We start from the raw sequence: 21,617 nt of genomic DNA, 5'->3' as shown, positions 1-21,617 counted from the left end.
TTGGAATCATCTTTGATCAAACCCTCTCCTTCGACAAACACACTAAACACATCACCAAGACAGCCTTCTTCCACCTCAAAAACATCGCCCGTCTCCGTCCATCCCTCTCCTCCGCAGCTGCAGAAACCCTCATCCACGCCTTCATCACCTCCCGTCTGGACTACTGTAGCAGCCTCCTCTATGGTTCACCCTCAAAAATCATCAATAAACTCCAATACATCCAGAACTCCGCTGCCCGTCTACTCACCCACTCCCCGACCCGTGACCATATCACCCCCGTCCTCTACAAGCTCCACTGGCTCCCCATCCCCAAAAGAATCCAGTACAAAATCCTCCTCATGACCTACAAAGCCCTCCATAACCTGGCCCCATCCTACCTGACTGACCTCCTCCACAGACACACTCCCACCCATACCCTCCGCTCTGCTGCTGCTAACCTCCTGTCCCCGTCCCCCCCCCCCCCCCCCCCCCCATCCGGACCAAACTCAGATCCTGGGGGGACAGGGCTTTCTCCATCGCTGCTCCCACCCTCTGGAACTCACTACCTCAAACCATCAGAGACTCTTCCTCACTCACCACATTCAAAACATCACTGAAGACTCACCTGTTCAACACTGCCTTCAACCACTGACCGTCACTTCTCCTTATCCTTCCTTTTTTGTTCGTTTATTTATTTATTTTTATGTTTTACTTACTCTGTAAAGCATCTGAGTTTCCAGAAAAGCACTATACAAATGAAATGTATTATTATTATTATTATTATAAAGATAGCTTTGGAGCCATGCCCGGCTGCACAGTCGTGGGTATTGAGTGAGTAGAGCAGGGGACTCAGCACACAGCCTGAGGTGCTCCACTGCTAATGGTTATAGAGGAGGAATGGTTGTTGCCACTTCATCCGGAATGAGAACTGCCAATGAGCAAGTCGAGGATCCATTTGGGATCTAGGGATGAACAAAGACTCCAAAGACGTACAGGTATGTAAGTTAATTGGCTGGGTAAATGTAAAAATTGTCCCTAGTGGGTGTAGGATAGTGTTAATGTACGGGGATCGCTGGGCGGCGCGGACTTGGTGGGCCGAAAAGGCCTGTTTCCACGCTGGATATATATGATATGATATGATAAGACTCTGGGTTTTGCGATAGGTTCAGAGGGAATGATGGTGTTGAACACCAAGCTATTTTACATGTACAACAGTCTGACATACGTGTCCTTGATGTCCAAGTGGTCCAGCACAGAGTGGAGAGCCAGCGAGATCACATCCACTGTCAATCAGTTAGTCACAGAGTTGTACAGCACAGAAACAGGCCCTTCAGCCCAACTTGTCCAAACTAACCAAGATGCCCCAAAATATATTAGTCCCACCTAAGCACATTTGGCCCATATCCCTGTAAACCTTTCCTATCTATGTACCCGTCCAAATGTCTTTTAAATGTTGTCATAGAACCTGCCTCAACCACATCCTCCAGCAGCTCGTTCAATGTAAGAACCAACCTCTGTGTGAAAAAGATGTCCCTCAGGTTCCTAATAATCCTTTCCCTCTCACTTTAAATGCATGTCCTCTGGTTCTTAATTCCCTTACTCTGAGTAAAAGGCTCTGTGCATTCACCCTATTTATTCCCTCATGATTTTATACACCTCAATAAGATCACCCCTCAGCCTTCTGCATCCCGACAAATTAGTCTCCCTGTAGCTCAGGCCCTCAATTCCTGACAAAACCCTTGTAAATCTTCTCTGTACTGTTTACAGCTTAACAAAATCCTTCCATTAGAAGGGTGATCAAAACTGAACATAATACACCAAATGCAGCCTCGCCAACCCCATGTACAACTACAACATAATTTCCAGCTTCTATACTCAATATCCTGATTACAGCCAAAGTACCAAAAGCTTTCTTGACAATCCTATCTACTTTCAGGAAATGATGTACATGCACTCCCAGATCCCACTGCTCCACAACACTTCCCACGGCCCTGCCATTCACTGTGAAGGTCCTGCCATTGTTTGACTTCCTAAAATACAACACCTTGTACTTATTTGCATTAAACTCCATTAACCATTTCGCAGCCCACTTGATCAAGATCCTGCTGTAATTTTTGATAACCATCTTCACTATCTACGATACCACCGACTTCTAATGTCATTTACAAACTCACTCAATCGCACCTTGTGTATTTACATCTTGTGACGATAGGTGAACTCGAGTGAGTCCAGTTCCTTACTAAGGCAGGAATTAATTATATCATAAACATCCTCTCAAAGCACTCCATCACAGCAGGTGTGAGTGCTATCAGTCGATGGTCATTGAGGCATGTCCCCTTATTCTTCATCGGCACTGGTATTATGGATGTCCTTTTAAAACAGGTGGGGAACCTAGGACCCTAGCAGTGAGAGGTGGAAGGTGTCCATAAAAAGTCTAGCCAGATGTTCCACGCAGGTTTTACTAACATGGTACAGCTTTCGGGCCAGCATGTTGTGATTAGTGGAGTACCTAGGGGACTGAAACATGGGCCCCAGCCATTCACGATCTACTGTACATCAACAATGTGGCTGAAGGAGCAAATGTCATCTTTCCAGGTTTGCTAACGACACTAAACTAGGTGGGCGCGTGAGTATAGAGGAGGATGTAAAGAGGCCTCAAGGCACTTTGTGGAGAAAATATTGCAGGCAGAATATAATGTGAAAAAGTGTGAAGCAATCTACTCCATGCAGAGTCATAGTCATAGAACTGTGCAGTTCGGAAACAGGTCCTTCAGACCAACTTGTGTATGCCGACCCAGATGTCCCATCTATGCACCTGCATGTGTTTAGCCCATATTCCTCTAAACCTTTCCTATCCAGATACCTGTTAAAATGTCTTTTAAATGTTGAAAAGTATACGTTAAATGTTAAATGTTTAAAAGCTGAGACATGGAGTCATTCAAAACAATGAATGGTACTAACTGGATATTCAGGAAATCAGGGAATGTGGGAACAGTACAAAAAATGATGCTGAGGAAGAGCATCAGGCGGCAGGGTAGCACAGCGGTAGAGTTGCTGCCTTACATGTCAGAGCCCCGGGCTCCATCCTGATTACGGGTGCTGTCTGTATGGAGTTTGTACATTCTGTCTGTGACCTGCATGGGTTTTCTCCGGGAGCTCCAGTTTCCTCCCACACTCCAAACACGTACAGATTTGTAGGCTAATTGGTTTGGTAAAATTGTAGATTGTCCCTAATGTGTGTAGGATAGTTTTAGTGTATGGGGATCACTAGTCGTGCGGGCTGTTTCCGTGCTGTATCTCTAAACTAAACTAAACTAAACTAAACTAAGATGATCTTGGTGAATGGCAGATGAGGCCTGCAGGGCCGACTGACCTACTCCTGCTCCTACCAGCTACACAAATCAAGGAAGATCAAGGAAGTAAGGCCTATGGGAAACAGGCACTGAGGAGGAGTAGAGAGGTTAGCAGAGAGCAGCTGTAATCATATTGAATGGGGGTAGGGTTGAGGGCCATTCCTGTTCCTATTTCCTTATGTTTTTTGCCTGTAATTTTTACATGCATGTCTCACAGCAGAAATCAAATCTGCAGAGAAAACCCAGAGGGGTGCCTTAAAGTAGGCGACAATATGCAAGAATCGTTCCCCAATGGCATTCATGCCATAGATGGTGATGGAGATAACTGCAGTGAATTTGAAATCAGTATTAAAAAAATGATCAGCACATTGTAATGAATATTGATGCTACAACAGATTGTTCAGTAATGGCGTGAGACACCTAGACGCACCATTTTATTCAAAACCTGCTAACTACAGGCAAAACCCCCACTGTGCATGCACTCGGGAATAGTGCTAATAATAATAAGAGATCAAGATGACAGCTAAACCTAACAGTTGCTCATGGTGACTACAGGATAGAGAGCATACAGTTGCAGTAAATGGCTGTTTCCTGGACTGAAACTATACTTTGGTTTCCACACTAGGCTTATTGCTTAGTTTATTTAGTTTTGTTTAGTTTAGTTTAGAGATGCAACATGGAAAGAGCCCCCTTCGGCCCTCCGAGTCCACGACGACCAAAGATCATCTAAACATTAGTTCTATCTCACACACTGGAGACAATTTACTGAAGCGAATTAACGTATGAACCTGCACGTCTTTGGAGTGTGAGAGGAAACCTGAGCACCAGGAGAAACCCACACAGTCACAGGGAGAACGTGCAAACTCCATACAGACAGTATGCGTAGTCAGGATCGAACCCGGCACTGTTTGAAATACTTCAAGAAGTCGTCCTGCCCTTTATGGGGAAGTTCCAGAGATGGAGATCCACTGCTATGTTTGAAATAAATCCACAGCTTTGCCTTGAGAATACGGGTGCTTCAGAGGTGCCCGGTTTAGATGTGTTAATCCCTCAAGTGAACACAATCGATCAAGCTAAAGTGGTTAAATAACACGGCGATCATTTACAGGTGCTCCTCAACTTACGATGGGGTTATGCTCCGAGAAACCCATCGGAAACCGAAGATATCATAAGTCGAAATGCATTTAATACACCTGATCACGTGGCCGGAGGCGAGCTGCGGCTCACTAAGGGGTCGTCAAAAAGGGGACGATACGTCAAAATATCGTAAATTTCGAAGCATCGTAAGGCGGGGAGCATCTGTGGTTAGAAAGTAGATAAAAGGGTGAAAATATTGTTTTTTAATACCTGACCAGCAATAAGATTGTTCCCAGTCCTTGTGATTCACTGGGATAACCACATCTTGTTGAAGGAGCAGCCAGTGGCAGTATCGGATGTATCCTGATGGATCGAATGTATGTTGAGGGGCTGTTGGGTTGCTTACCTTAGAGAGCTTAAACCTATGGGGCTTTCACCCAAAAGGTTTTGCTCTGGATGATACAAAGGCCCTTTGTATCTTCGGCCCAACCTGCCCACACTGACCATCATGTCGCATCTACACTAGTCCCACCTGCCTGCATCTTGGCCCATAACCCTCCAATCTGTCCTATCCAAGTACCTGTCTAACTGTTTCTTAAACGCTGCAATAGTCCCTGCCTCAACTACCTCCTCTGGCATCTAATTTCATACATTCACCACCGTTTATGTGAAAAAATTACCCCGCAGATTCCTATTAAATCTTCCCCCCTTCACCTTAAACCTATGTCCTCTGGTTCACGATTCCCCTACTCTGGGCAAGGGACTCTGAGCATCTACCTGATCTATTCCTCTCACGAATGTATGCACACATGCACATGCTGCAAGAAAAGCAATTTGAGTCCTGTGTCTGTTTCAATCTTAGAATGCGGCAGGACAAATTATCTAAGTTATAAATAATGCATATGAAATCTTAAGACATCCTAAATCAAGACACAGAGGTACAAAAGCCCAGGTGTTATGTAAACCCTGGTACTATTGCGGGACTGGATAAAGTGTGGAGCAGGGGTGCAGCCAGGTTCTAAAGTTAGGGGGAGCGAGCACATGAAAAAGGCACCATGACACATACCAAACAATTTTAAACTCATTATACATTTATATTTTGTGCTTAAAATCAAAGCTGAAGGAAGATACAGTTTTAAAGGAAGTACATAATTGTTATTTTGTATTTAAAATCAAAACACAATCAAAAAGTTTTACGGTAAGCTCATAAATCTCAAAACATAATAAAAACTTGTGTGTTATTTAATTATTTTAATTTTAAAAGTAAAATGAAAACAAAATGAAGCAATGTGAAAAATGTATGAAGAAACTACAACAGTCTCTTTCGTCTAGGCTTCATTCTAGCAAAGTTATCTATTACTTTATTATAATCCACCTCAGTAGCCAACTCTCTTTCAATGGAGAGCAAAGCTAACCCAGACAATCTATCTTCGCCCATTGTAGAATGAAGGTAGGACTTTATGTGTTTCAGCCGATTAAAGGATCATTCTGCATCTGCGCTAGTTATTGGTAAGGTCAGAAAAATGTGGTACAATGTGGACAGGTTAGGATAAATGGAACACAGGTCATTGGCGATCATGAATTTAAGTACATTGTTGATGGTCAGTTTCTCGACACTTGATTTTGCCTTACTCCTGGTGCTCATTATTTCTTTGTACATGTCTTTGAATGAAACAAACTCTTGTATGATTTCAGTTTGACTGTCGATGACATCTGAGTACGCATCTGCTAAAAATTCTAATTTGGTCACATTATCTGCGTTGTCAAAATGCTTTGGATCTAAAACACTAAATTTGGAAGCCACATTTTTTAAATGCTCAAATCTTTTACCTGTGCTATTTATAATAGAATCTAAGGACATTAAGCAGGATTCAACCATGAATTTCTTTCGAGCATCAAATATTCCTTCATCCTCTGCAATTTCATCATGGAATCTTTTTCTTTTATGTTCTCTGTGCTGCTTGTATTCCGTATTAATATCACATTTTCGAGGCAATTCAGTTGCTTCATTTTCAATCTGTTTGAATTGAAATAGAATCGGAGGGGCAAGAGGTGGGGGTGTTGCATTGCTTGTCAGGGAGGATATCACAGCAGTGCTTTGGCAGGACAGACTAGAAGGCTCGATTAAGGAGGCTGTTTGGGTGGAACTCAGAAATGAGAAAGGTTTAGCAACACTTATAGGGGTGTATTATAGACCGCCAAATAGGGAACGAGAATTGGAAGAGCAAATATGTAAGGAGATAGCAGATATTAGTAGTAAGCACAGAGTGATGATTGTGGGTGATTTCAATTTTCCGTATATAGACTGGGAATCACATTCTGTTAAAGGGCTGGATGGTTTGGAGTTTGTAAAATGTGTGCAGGATAGTTTTTTGCAGCAATACGTAGAGGTGCCTACCAGAGAAGGGGCAGTGTTGGACCTCCTGTTAGGAAATGAGATGGGTCAGGTGACGGAGGTATGTGTTGAGGAGCACTTTGGGTCTAGTGATCATAATGCCATTAGTTTCAATATCATTATGGAGAAGGTCAAATCTGGACCAAGGGTTGAGATTTTGGGTTGGAGAAAGGCTAATTTTGAGGAGATGAGAAAGGATTTAAAAGGAGTGAAATGGAAATTGTTGTTTTATGAAAAGGATATAATAGAGAAATGGAGGATATTTAAAGGTGAAATTTTGAGAGTACAGAGTCTTTATGTCCCTGTTCGGTGGAAAGGAAAGAATAATAATTTGAAAGAGCCGTGGTTTTCCAGGGAAATTGGACACTTGGTTCGGAAAAAGAGGGAGATATACAATAAATATAAGCGGCAGGGAGTAAATGAGGTTCTTGAGGAATATAAAGAATGTAAAAGGAATCTTAAAAAGGAAATTAGAAAAGCGAAAAAAAGATATGAGGCTGCTTTGGCAAGTAATGTAAAAGTAAACCCCAAGGGGTTCTACAGATATGTCAATAGCAAAAGGATAGTGAGGGATAAAATTGGTCCATTAGAGAGTCAGAGTGGACAGCTATGTGCTGAGCCGGAAGAAATGGGGGAGATATTAAACAATTTCTTTTCTTCGGTATTTACCGAGGAGAAGGATATTGAATTATGTGAGGTAAGCGAAACAAGTAGAGTAGTGATGGAAATTAGGAGGATTAAAGAAGAGGAGGTACGGACACTTTTGAAGAATATAAAAGTGGATAAGTCTCCAGGTCCTGACAGGATATTCCCTAGGACATTGAGGGAGGTTAGTGCAGAAATAGCAGGGGCTATGACGGAAATATTTCAAACGTCATTAGAAACAGGGATGGTGCCGGAAGATTGGCGCATTGCGCATGTTGTGCTTTTGTTTAAAAAAGGTTCTAAAAGTAAACCTAGCAATTATAGACCTGTTAGTTTGACGTCTGTGGTGGGAAAATTAATGGAAAAGATACTTAGGGACAATATATATAATTATTTGGATAATCAAGGCCTGATTAGAAACAGTCAACATGGATTTGTGCCTGGAAGGTCATGTTTGACCAATCTTCTTGAATTTTTTGAAGAGGTTACCAGGGAAATTGATAAGGGCAAGGCTGTGGATGTTGTCTATATGGACTTCAGTAAGGCATTTGACAAGGTTCCACATGGAAGGTTGATTAAGAAGGTTAAATCGTTGGGTATTAATAGTGAGGTTGCAAGATGGATTCAACAATGGCTGAATGGGAGATACCAGAGGGTAACGGTTGACAATTGTATGTCAGGTTGGAGGCCAGTGTCTAGTGGAGTGCCCCAAGGATCTGTGTTGGGTCCACTGTTGTTTGTCATTTACATTAATGATCTGGATGATGGTGTGGCAAATTGGATTAGTAAATATGCAGATGATACTAAGATAGGTGGAGTAGTTGATAGTGAGGTAGATTTTCAAAGTCTACAGAGAGACTTGGGCCTTTTGGAAGGGTGGGCTGAAAGATGGCAGATGGAGTTTAATGCTGATAAGTGTGAGGTGCTGCATTTTGGTAGGACAAATCAAAATAGGACGTACAGGGTAAATGGTAGGGAATTGAGGAATGCAGTGGAACAGAGGGATCTGGGAATAACTGTGCATTGTTCCCTGAAGGTGGAATCTCATGTGGATAGGGTGGTGAAGAAGGCGTTTGGTATGCTTGCCTTTATAAATCAGAGCATCGAGTATAGAAGTTGGGATGTAATGTTGAAATTGTACAGGGCATTGGTGAGGCCGAATCTGGAGTATGGTGTGCAGTTCTGGTCGCCAAATTATAGGAAGGATGTCGACAAAATGGAGAGGGTACAGAGGAGATTTACTAGAATGTTGCCTGGGTTTCAGCACTTAGGCTACAGAGAGAGGTTGAACAGGTTGGGTCTTTATTCTTTGGAGCGTAGAAGGTTGAGGGGGGACTTGATAGAGGTTTTTAAAATTTTGAGAGGGACGGACAGAGTTGACGTGGGTAGGCTTTTCCCTTTGAGAGTGGGGAAGATTCCAACAAGGGGACATAGCTTCAGAATTGAGGGACAAAGGTTTAGGGGTAACATGAGGGGGAACTTCTTTACTCAGAGGGTTGTGGCTATATGGAATGGGCTTCCGGTGGAAGTGGTGGAGGCTGGCTCGATTTTATTATTTAAGAGTAAATTGGATAGGTATATGGATAGGAGGGGATTGGAGGGTTATGGTCTGCGTGCAGGTAGATGAGACTAGGTCAGGGAGAATGGTCGGCGTGGACTGGTAGGGCCGGACAGGCCTGTTTCCATGCTGTAGTTGTTATATGTTATATGTTATATGTTATATTTTTCATATCGTTTTCAAAAAGCTGAATCAAATGAGAAGCCGTTACCAGATCTAGACTACTTTTCTGTAAATATGTGGATAAATTGAAAGCCTTGTCTAGCACTTTACTCCAGAATATAAGAACATCTAAGAATTCATAAGTACTGAGTGTTTCCAGTATACCCTTTGCCTCAGCGAGCTGCTTAAGGGTACAGTTTTTTATCTCACCATCCAGAATTCTTTGTAGAGCAACTACTAATGCTGATAAATTCTGCAAGACTGCCTCTACTGCTGACTTTCTGGACGCCCATCTAGTATCACAAAGTTTCTTTAGCGTCAGTGCGAAAGATTTGATCTGACTGCATTGTTCTTCTTTTAGTACTGAAAGACGAGGTAAACTGCCAGAAAAAAAGGTATAGACACTTTCTAGAGTTCCAAAAAACAACTTGGTGTGAATATTGGAGCTTACTGCCTCAATTAGAACCAAGTTTAAATTATGTGCACAGCGGTGTGTAAAGAGTGCATTTGGAGCAACTTCCCTAATCTTTGTTTGGAGACCAGATATTTCACCCGGCATGGTGCTTGCTCCATCGTAAGACTGACCGTAACACATAGTTATTGACAGCCCTAAGTTTCTGATTGCTGGAAGAAGAATGTTGAAAAAACCTTCAGCCCTTGCTCCAGGTAATTTGCTGAATTGAATAAATCGTTCCACTGCATCACCGTGTACTGCTATAGTGGGGTTCAATACAATGAATAGTAAAGACAGAGAAGCTGGTTCCAATTGCCAAAACAATAATAATCGGACAGGTTACTTGTGACTGGGAAAAAACAAGCAGCCAGTATGGGGAAGAGTGTATTATCCCACACATTGTTAGAATTAGAGAGTGCGGACTCAATGCCAGCTTTTCAAGGAGATGTAAATAACGACTTCAAGGGGAAATCCTGCCCTTTATGGGGAAGATCCAGGGATGGAGATCAACTAGATGTTTCTTTGACAGAGCCAGCAGGGACCAGAATGGCCAAATGAGCACCATCTGTGCCACCGCGTTCTATTTCTCTTTGTGTAAATAAGGCACACTCTACGTGTGAGGATTAGTTGCACTCTAGGGAAGCCAAGGCTTTACCATGGACAATTCAGGCCAACCTCTAAAGAACAATAACCTAAGCGGAATGAAGGGGAAGGGTGAATTTGTTGATGGCTTGTTTGCCATTATAATTGTACTAATCCCAAGCTAATACCAAGCTTTTGCCACACAGAAGACAACAAATGTAAAAATGAAAGGGCTTTTTAGTCCTTTATTTAAATAGCTACATAGTTAAATAGCAGCATAGTTGATTGAGCGTAATGCAGGTGTCAGTACTAAGTGTAGATTTGGAGCATTGACAGCATTGGCCGCACTTTTCAAGTGCCAGGCTGAGGTGCTTTAGACTTTAGAGATACAGCACGGAAACAGGCCCTTTGGTCTACTGAGTCCGCACCGACCCGAGATCACCCAGTATACTAGCACTATCCTACACACGAGGGACAATTTACAATTTTATCAAAGACAATTAACCTACAAAACCTCTACGTCATTGGAGTGTGGGAGGAAACCGAAGCACCCGGAGAAAACCCATGCGGTCTCAGCGTGAACGTACAAACTCCATACAGACAGCATCCGAGGTCAGGATTGAACCCGGGTTTCTAGTGCTGTAAGGCAGCAGCTCTACCGCTGTGCCAGAGTGCCGTCCTTTGCACCTGCTTGCTGCACAAGTCCAACTCTCAGAGGCATGTGTAGGAAGGAATTGCAGATGCTGGTTTACACTGAAGACAGACACAAAATCCTGGAGTCACTCAGCGGGACAGGCAGCATCTCTGGAGAGAAGGAATGGGCGACGTTTCGGGTTGAGACCCTTCTTCAGAAGCATGTACGAATCCAGGGAACACTGCTGACCAGTGGACCATGAATGTTGTGCCAGTTCTGTCTAGATCTTCAAATACCATTTTGTTCAACCTGCTAGGGGCAGTGCTGGTGCAGTGAAGGCATTGGTGAAGTACATCATTCACGTCTGCCTTTGCCAGGAGGGACAAGATATATTGGTTATAGCCAAAAGCAAAGACATTCCAAATCATTCTCGGAAAATAATAAATTATCTCTTTTAGCTTTAATTCCCAAATAGATTATGAACAGGATTGAGCTTATCAAACTTGTTCTTGTTGAAATTGATGAAATTTAATAATGACAATCTCATAGCATAGTATATGGTTCAATGAATGGTCCTCTCCTGCCATCTGGTGGTGATAATAAAGAACTGGAAAACAAAGCCCCACTCTATTCAAAAGTGCTCCAGTGAAAAAGGCAGCAAAATGTCAAATGAAAGGTATTTCTTTTCAGTTGTTGGTATTAAGATTAGCAGACTGGCCATAAGGCAACGAACAATGTAAGGGTTAAAGGTTGGTCATCAGACTGACAACGTGCACAAAGTGATGATCCATTGGGATCACTGCTGCTGTTCACTATTCACATTAATGATTGAATTTAGGAATTGTATTTCAAAACTTACAAACAGCCTAAAATTTGGAGAGGGAATTTAGTAAATGCAAAACAAGAATGTAAAAAATAACAATAGACATAACAAACATTTGTTGGGTTACTTTAAATGCTTGTCGGGTGAAAGTTTGTTTCTGAAAGGGTAGAATTGAAAACACGAATAGACCATAGTGAACAATTCATGTTTCTATCTCATAAAATAGTTTAAAAGATTTGGTGAAAGTGGTGAAAGCATTTTACACGTTGAAGTGGGCAAATTTTTATGTGTAGGATTATTAGTATATATTAGTAATTATTAGTATATCTGGTATCGAATTCAGGAGAGTTCTTCGTCCAAAGAGTGAATTATTTAGGACTGGAAATAGTTGAGGCAAATAGCATTTAAGGGGGGAAAATGATCAAGAAATGTTGTAGAAAGGATTCAGATTCTTTCAGGCAGATATTTTGAACAAACAGCTCTTGAAAAAAGTTCCATCGACAACTACTGTGAATTCCGACAAGAGAATAGGCTTTTAGTGCTGTTCTGATTTAAGTAAATTTATAAAATGCTGGAGTAACTCAGCGAGTCAGGCAGCATCTCAGGAGAGAAGGAATGGGTGACGTTTCGGGTCGAGACTCCTCTTCAGACTGAAGAAGGGTCTCGACCCGAAACGTCACCCATTCCTTCTCTCCTGAGATGCTGCCTGACCTGCTGAGTTACTCCAGCATTTTGTGAATACCTTCGATTTGTACCAGCATCTGCAGTTATTTTCTTACAAGTAAATTTATAGCTCTCTCAGAATAAGCAAGATAAAATTCAGAACTGACAAAGTACACCAACGTTAGAGCATAACAGTGGCACAGAGGTAGATTTGCTGCCTTACAGCTCCAGAGACCCAGTTTGATCCTGACTACGGGTGTTGTCTGTATTCTGTATGTGGGTTGTTCCTCCCTCATTCCAAAGACATGCAGGGTCGTAAGTTAATTGGCTTCTGTAAATTGTCCGCAGTGTGTAGGAAAGAACTAGTGCACAGGTGATCGCTGGTCGGCGTGGCCAAAGGGCCTGCTGTATCTCTAAATTAATCTAAACTAAACTAATGAGCTTGATTCAAAGTGTTAAAAACATTCATTTCAGCTAATTCACATTTATTAGACCTTTTTCTATCTTTAGGCTTAAGACATATGCCTAAGATGTAAGGCCTCAGCATAAGATGTAAGAATGGGATGGACTGATACAACTTGCCGATACATCAGCTAGATCCATTCGATTCCACAATTCCCATGTCTGTATACAATGCAGTTCCTCTTCCTCCCTCTTCCTCTTCCACCCTCTCCCCCTCTCCCTCCCCCTCCCCGTCACATTAGAGACCTTTGATCTATCTTTAATCGGACTTGACTGGACTTTATCTTGCACTAGATGTTATTCCCTTTATCCTGTATCTGTACACTGTGGACACCTTGATAGTAATCATGTATGGTCTTTTCGCTGACTGGATGGCATGCAACAAAAAGCTTTTCACTGTACTTCAGTACACATTAAGGATAGCGGAGTGAGGGGGTATGGGGAGAAGGCAGGAACGGGGTACTGATTGAGAGTGATCAGCCATGATCGCATTGAATGGCGGTGCTGGCTCGAAGGGCTGAATGGCCTACTCCTGCACCTATTGTCTATTGTCTATGACAATAATAAACTAGAGCAGTACAGCACGTGAACAATATCTGTGCCAAATATGATGCCAAGACCAAATTCTATCTACCTACACATGATTCATATCCCTCTATTCCCTACATATCCATGTGCTGGCTGATATCGTTGCCTCAGGGAGAGTTAAAGTGAATCTTTAATACATTGAATTAGGTTTAACTTACATCACGTTACAAGACATTTCCCTTATGTATGTGCTGGAAGAACAATACATTTATTTAAAGCAGAGAAGACTCAAGGAACTAAAAGCCTTATTTAATTTATTCAACCCTGTTCCAATTCACATAACTTATCAGCCAGATTACATGCAAAATAATCTGTTCATTTATTTTTAAAATATTCATTAAGTATTGTTAAGCTCACTATACCATATCCTACAGGCTAAATTGGATGTAGATTACTTGTGATAGACCTGTCAAATTATCCATTGTTTTCTATTGCCAAGGGACCCGAGATTGAAAAGCTGCTGGAAGTTAGTTCACCGCCACCCACAGACAAACGTGTAAATAAGGCTAAAGAACTTTGGCACACAGGCGCTAAAAAGCCTTATTTATTTTGAACTAATCCTACGCCATGGAGTAATTGATTTACTGCTAATTAAATATTTCTGAAGCTAACTCTAAGATTCGTGCACCAATTACCACGAGGGCAGCTCAGTGTGCAGCAGTAAAGTTGTTGCCTGACAGCGCCACAGACCTAGGGTTCGACCTGACTAAGGTGCTTGTCTGCATTGAGCTCATACCTCCTCCCTGTGGCCACGTGGTTTTCTCCGGGTGCTCCAGTGTCCTCCCACATTGCGAAGACGTGCAGGTTTGTAGGTTAATTGGCTTCTGTATATTGTCCCCAGTGTGTAGGACTAGAACATAGTCTACAGGATAGACCCAGTGATAGGCACAAAAAGCTGGAGTAACTCGGCCGGTCAGACAGCATCTCTGGAGATAAGGAATAGGTGACATTTCGGGTCGGGACCCTTCTAGAACTAGTGTCTGGGGATTGCTGGTTGGCGCTGACTCAGTGGGCTGAAGGCCCTGTTTCCACACTGTATCTCTAAACTAATCTATTTGATTTTACATCATCAACAATTCATATCAGGGAATTTATATCATGGGGATAGGGTGGAGGGAAGGGCAGGACTGGTAGCAATGTTACAGTGCATAGAGGTTTCAGGCATGACAGAGAGGGATACATAAGAGGGGGTACAGCACAGCAGCTCAGGGGGAGCACCACAACAGTGTCAGGGAAGATATCTTGGAGGGATTAGCCAATGAGGCCACATGGGTAGCACATTGAAATAAGAAAGGGACAATTACTTTGATGGGGTTTAACGGTGGGCCTCCCAACAGTCATCAGGAATTAGAAGATCGGACAAAGTGAGTGTACAGGGAGTGCAGTAGGGGACTGAGAACACATTCTTGAGGGGCACCGCTGAGGATGAGGAGAATCATTGTGGAGACGGTGTCACCTATCTTCACGGATTGTGGTCTGTGGGTCAGAAAGTCAGGTTCCTGTGGCAGAGAGGGGAGCTGATTCTCAGGTCCAGGAGTTTGGAGACCAGGTCGGATGGGATTGTGGTGTCGAAGGCAGAGTTATAGTCGCTAAATTGGCGTCTGAAGTAGGAGTCCTTGTTGTCTAAGTATTCCAGAGATTGTTTAGGGACAGGCGGATGGCATCTACTGCGGACTTGTTGTGATGGTATGCAAATCAAGGCTCTTAGTGGAAAATTATAAATCCACCCAAATGATTGTAGAAACTTGAACTGCATTGAACTGTAAGTTGTACTTACATTTCCAGTCTTTTGCTGCAGTAGATACTGACTTCAGCTTCAAAACAAGTGCAAAACATAATGTTTTATCCACTTGTGCATGTCCCTGATTTTTTGATCAGCTATGTGGTACCACTCACAATTTATATTATCTTATGAAGTACAAAGTGAAGTGAAACTCTGATGTAAGTATGCAGGACCTGATGACCCGAGATATGTCAGTGAACAGAAAGTAATCATGAAGAAAATTATGAATTTCTCATTGCTTCTAGTCCCATGCAACAAAGAACCCTGCCCTGAAGGACTGAACTCAATTCACTGGCTGGCAGCCCATAACACAGCAATACTAATGTTACCTCTGCAAGACATGCAGCTTCATTCTTCAGCTTCATTTTGCTGATTAGGAATGCAAAGCCCCTCAGCCTCTCTATCTATTCCAAATGTAATCCAAGTGTAAACTGCCTGCTTGTGGGAATTGCACAAAACCTCAACCTTTGGCTTTTCTCTCAGTCCACTTTTAAGGATTAGCTCACTGAGCTGCAAATTCAAGCCACCAATTTGAATGAGAAAGCTGCCATTTCCACTGCTGCTATACATGTTTAGCTGAGCCATTGGTGGTCCCTCTACATGGCAGCACATCCAGCAGGGCAGGCTGGACATTTCAGGTTGATCTCTTTTGTTTTCATCCATGTGAGAAACTTCATAATAGGATTATAATATGAACTAATACAAAATCCCTTCCAAATAATTAATGCTGCGCTTAAATCTCATGTTCCATCTCAAATGGGACAATATTAATGCAATATAATAATCTAAAAGCTGCAAGAATGCAAGACTTTTTTCTGCTCATACTTATGATTTTCCATCCCTTATTATCCTGTGGCTTGAAACGTCTTTCTTACAGCTTTTTGATCCTTTCTACTTGAGCCGAGATTGACAGGTTCTTACTTAGTAAGGGTGTTAATGGTTACGGTGTGAAGGCAGGAGAATGGAGGTGAGAGGGAAAGATAGATCGCCCATGACTGAATGGCGGAATAGACTTGATGGGCCGAATGGCCTAATTCTGCTCCTATGACTTATGAACATAAAAACAGGCTTCAAAGAACTGCAGGGAACAGCAAGGACAGGGGTGCATGGGACATCCTGAGGCTAATAACGGTGCAATATGAATGTAAATCTTTAATTACTTTCAAATCTTTGGAGCGATGCCCCATGATGGTTGCAGTTGTGACATTGTGACATTGTTTACTGACCCCTTGGAAGGTGATGCAAAATGCCACCACTTTGTCAAGAGAAATACTCTGAAGCTGCACACACATAGCGAATAGAATTAAACAAATCTTTACAGTGCATCCAGCAGCTAAAACACATTGTACACACATTTCATATTTTGTCAAGATTTAATTGTTTGCTCTAAGTTCCCCCATCACGTCTGCTCCCTTATATTTTAACACTCCCTGCTGTTTTACAGTGGCAGCTGTGGTGCCACTGATCTGGCTGCTTTTAATTGATTTCCCCTGAGAGCCACCCTCCAAAAGTATCCAAAATGATATCCCTGTTAGAGAAGGGAACAGCCACATGGTACTTCTACACTCCCAACACTAAGGGGTGCCTTCCCAACACTAAGGGGCAATTTACAGTAGATAAACCAGTCAGCACATGTGGATGTGAAAGGGAACCAGAGCAAACTGGTGGAAACCCACACAGAGATGGGGAGAATGTGCAGACTCTGTACACACAGAGGCAAAGGTCAGGATTGAACCCAGGTCTCTGGAGCTGAGAGGCAATAACACTAACTGCTGCGCCGCCATGCAACTCCCTCAGGAACGATGCCAGAAGCCCATCTCATTGAACTCATTGCCAACTCATTGAAAGAATGAGGCAATTCCACTCTCTTGCTCAGTTCTCATGTTTGTGTGTGGCTAGATCTGCAGCTTCAACCCCTGACCTACTGCATTGCAGGCGAGTCTGGGTTAGCACTGACTACTGGTCACCAGTTACTACTGACCATGCATTCTGAGCAACAGGACATCTTTCTCTACAGAAACAAAGAGGTGCAGATGCTGGCTTACAAAAAAAGAGATGCTGCCTGACTTGCTGAATTGCTCCAGCATTTTGTGTCCTTTTGTGTTTTATATTGCTAATCAATGGGCTATGTGATTCATTTTTTAAAGCCTTTGTCATCTTCCTTAATTGGTGCAGTCAGAATTGGTGTGCAAATGGTCTTTGATCAGGATTCTCCATTACTTTCTTGCTTTTTTACTCTGCAGCCTAGCCTAAAATTTTAATCATATAGCCCATTGATTAGCAATATACAACACAAAAGAACACAAAATGCCGGAATAATTCAGCTGGTCAGGCGGCATCTCAGGAGAACACGTTTCGGATTAGGACCCTTCTTCAGACCCAATTTTGATTATTCCTGGAGTGAATTGCACTTGTGATCATTTCCATGTCATATCATGGCAATTACTAAATTGGGCTAAGCACTTACAGTCACAATCTATGTGAATGTGTATGACTTTTTCCTAGTGATGGCATTACTGATAGCATCAGTACTCACACAGCACCCATTTCTACCATTACTGACATAAATTGGAACTCAAGGCTCTACAGAATAAATGTCTTGGATTCATGTTAATTCGAAGTAAGGAAGCATTGCATTTGCTTGTTGTTTTTCTAGCTCTTTACAGGAACATTTGGGAAGTAAAGAAGTTTGTGCTAGAAAGCAGTGCTCTGGTGAAAGATCAACTACGATCTTGGTAAATGGTGAAGCAGGTATAAGAGGCTGAATAAGGTGCCTACTCTTGCTTTTATTTCTTATGTACTCTGACATTGTCAGGAAACTTGACTGGGTTCAAAACTCATGGTAAACTGAACACGTTCTGAATTCCACAATATCCTACAACTAATAGCAAGTGTTGTGATATTTACTTCCTGATCACAAAGGAAACAGAAGTTATGCTTCAACCTGTATTAAGCACCGCATACAGGGACCAAACATCCTTGTGGATCATCAGAGGCTCTTAGTAGCAGACAAGTTCACATATCTTATAGTATTTTCCCAATATCAATCATCATCGATGACAAAGTCAACAACAGGATAACACTAGCTAGTTCTGCTTTTGGAAGACTGAGAAGTAAAGAGTGGGAATGATGGGGAATCAGTACGAATGTGTATCGTGCGGTTGTCATACACACCTTACTCTATGCTAGAGAGACAAGGACAGGGTACAGCAGATGTGCAAGGCAGCTTAACCACTTACACCTGACCTGTCTGCACAGAATACGTCACATCAAGTGACATGTCAAGATTCCAGTCACCCACATTCTGTCCTGGTAAATCCTCCCCAGTATCCACACATTGTTGAATGAATCACAGATCAGGTAGACAGAACGTGTCAAAAGAACATCTGATGCAGCCTTTTTTAATGGTGAGCTAACTGAGGTAAACAATCACGCGATGGAAAAAAAGATTTGAGGGCGCTCTTAGAACATCCCTGAAGTAGTTTCAACAATGGCACATGCCACTGGGAATGCATTGGATCATCCTGCTTGCCCTCTGTGTAAATAAAAAATCCTCAAACCAGATGATAGAATAACATGAATATGATTTTCTAAATGGCATAATATTAGTTAGTTTAATATTTCTGATGCGTATATGTAAAGGAAAATAGTTGTATTGCTTTGAAAGAAATAGTGACCATTAATCAAAAGAATGAACATACTACAATATCTTTATTAGGTCTTTTGTGGCACTAGTGCCAATAATATAGAATTGTTCATTCACCAGGATAAAGGTATTGAAAGCTACCTTATAACCAATTCAATAAACTGGATTATTGACTATCAAGACAGTACAGAGCAGACAGAGCATGCCAAACCAATAACCAAATCAAGCAAAGGTAAACCAAACAAACCCAGACATTCATCCAATGGAATCTCAATTTCTAATAACCCAAATTACTCCAAAATCTAAAAAGGCAAAAAAAAAACACCTGAAATAAAACATTATCAAGCAACCTATACATAGATAATTCATTTCAATGTGAAGAAAGTGCTTGAGATATCCACAGTGCATAGGAAGACAGACAAAGTTCCACTAAGGAAATACTTCATGTTATGCAGTTGACTTTAGTGCATCTCACAGGCAAAATACAAATGTGCATGTTAGTATTAAATCTCTGCAGAATTAGCCTACAATCATTTGTAATACATATTATCATCATGATGGATTGTTTTAAACTTAAAACACTTTGCAAAAACAAGAATCTGCAAATACGATAGAAGCAACTAAAGTTAAGCCTTACACAGTAATTACTGTGTACTTGTGGTACTGTGAGTTATGGTCAAAACTGATCACAACCTGTAACACAAACACATCAGCTGAAAGTTTCTGTTTTACTGTTAAAGATTAGCATAATCAATGTTGATACATCAACATTATTAAAAGCCTTACTGACTGCAGGAAACCGTAGTGATGATAGTTTTCCTTCGGAACAATACGATTAGCCAGTAGGAAGAAGAGTTTCTTAGAAAGTCTCAAGAGTACATTATTAATACAATAATGAAAAGCTATTTAGATAGTAAATAGGATTTTAATATACTTAACAGTTATCTTTCCCTTTTGATATTTAATTACCATTTAGTGTAATAAAAATAAAGGCTTAAGCACAAGTGGTGGGAAACAGGATTCAGTGAAGAGGTTCTACATAGTTTGCTGGAAGCATTCCAGTTCTTCCAGTTCTCTGCACAGTTCCGTACATCCAACCCTCATCAATTGCTTGTACATTGATGATATAATCCCCATCCTTGAAGGAAACCTCATCCTCATCAGCGGCAGTGTAATCATACATTGCGCGGTATGTCCTCTGTAATGAAAAGACAAGTATCTTGAAGGAGTGAACATTTGCTAAATAAAGGACTCATCATTTACACAACTTACAATGAAACTAGGCTCAGCTGCTGTTGGAGTATGACTTACATCAAACTTATTTAGGCTGATTTGAAGCATCTGCACCCTCCTGACTCCCCCCACCAAATGATAGAAATAATTTCTAATATCAACTTGTGGAAACAAATTTGGTAAGATTATGAAAGAGTGATTCAATGTCAGTAATTAGTGAATATTGCAAAAGGTTTAAAATACGTAAATAATAGTTAAGACATTTTCAAAAAGAGTGGTCTACTTACTATAACTGCATTTACATGTGTAGGTGGAACCTATAGAAAAAACCCCTATATTTATAATTATAGTTTGTGTTGGCTACAAAACAGCATTTTATTTTACAGGAGTTACATATTTTATACTGATGTGAAATTATTCCAAATGAAATCAATTAAGTATTTTATTTAATTAGAACATTTCCCCATTAGTAACAACAAATGTGGGCCCCTTGAAGGCAGAAACAAGTGACATTTTTATGGGTAACAAGGAAATGGCGGAAGAGTTGAACAGGTACTTCGGATCTGTCTTCACTAAGGAAGACACAAACAATCTCCCAGATGTACTAGTGGACAGAGGATCAAGGGAGACAGAGGAACTGAAAGAAATTTGCATTTGGCGAGAAATAGTATTGGGTAGACTGATGGGACTGAAGGCTGATAAAAACCCCAGAGCCTGATGGTCTGCATCCCAGGGTACTCAAGGAGGTGGCTCAAGAAATCGTGGACGCATTGGTGATCATTTTCCAATGTTCAATGTATTCAGGATCAGTTCCTATGGATTGGAGGGTAGCTAATGTTATCCCACTTTTCAAGAGAGGAGCGAGAGAGAAAACAGGGAATTATAGACCAGTTAGCCTGACATCAGTGGTGGGAAAGATGCTAGAGTCAATTATTAAAGAGGTAATAACGGCGCATTTGGATAGTGATAAAAGGATTGGTCCAAGTCAGCATGGACTTATGAAGGGAAAATCCTGCTTGACTAATCTTCTGGAATTTTTTGAGGATGTGACAAGTAAAATGGATGAAGGAGAGCCAGTGGATGTAGTGTATCTAGACTTTCAGAAAGCCTTTGATAAGGTACCACACGGGAGGTTGGTGAGCAAAATGAGAGCACATGGTATTGGGTGTAGGGTATTGACAGGGATAGAGAATTGGTTGGTAGACAGGAAGCAAAGAGTAGGAATAAAGGGATCCTTTTCAGAATGGCAGGCAGTGGAGAGTGGAGTGCCGCAAGGCTCGGTGCTGGGGCCGCAACTATTTACAACATATACATATTAAAGATTTGGATGATGGAATTAGAAGTAACACTCGCGAGTTTGCGGATTGACACAAAGTTGGGTGGCAGTGTGAACTGCCAAGAGGATGTTAGAAGGTTGCAGGGTGACTTGGACAGGTTGAGTGAGTGGGCAGATGCAGTATAATGTACACCGATCAGCCAAAGCATTATGACCTGATGAGCCAAAACATTATAACCATCTGCCTAATATGCTGTTGATCCTCCGTGTGCAGCCCCATACGCAACAGGGTGCGATGCACTGT

General features: G+C 41.7%; 1 protein-coding gene across 2 annotated transcripts in view; it reads right to left on the bottom strand.

The window, feature by feature from the left end:
- Nucleotides 1-18,850: 18,850 nt before the first annotated feature.
- The window catches only part of nebl (nebulette), a 248,629-nt gene continuing 245,862 nt past the window's right edge, over nt 18,851-21,617 (bottom strand). For both annotated transcript variants that reach the window (XM_078416421.1, XM_078416429.1), the window contains one exon: nt 18,851-20,002. In XM_078416421.1, coding sequence (XP_078272547.1) covers nt 19,826-20,002 — 177 coding nt within the window. In that variant the 3' untranslated portion in view covers nt 18,851-19,825. The remainder of the gene's footprint in view (nt 20,003-21,617) is intronic.

Source organism: Rhinoraja longicauda, chromosome 2 (assembly GCF_053455715.1).
Source record: "Rhinoraja longicauda isolate Sanriku21f chromosome 2, sRhiLon1.1, whole genome shotgun sequence".
Lineage (NCBI taxonomy): Eukaryota > Metazoa > Chordata > Chondrichthyes > Rajiformes > Arhynchobatidae > Rhinoraja > Rhinoraja longicauda.
The sequence above is the reverse complement of the archived record's forward strand: the minus strand, read 5'-3'. Positions and strand labels throughout refer to the sequence as shown.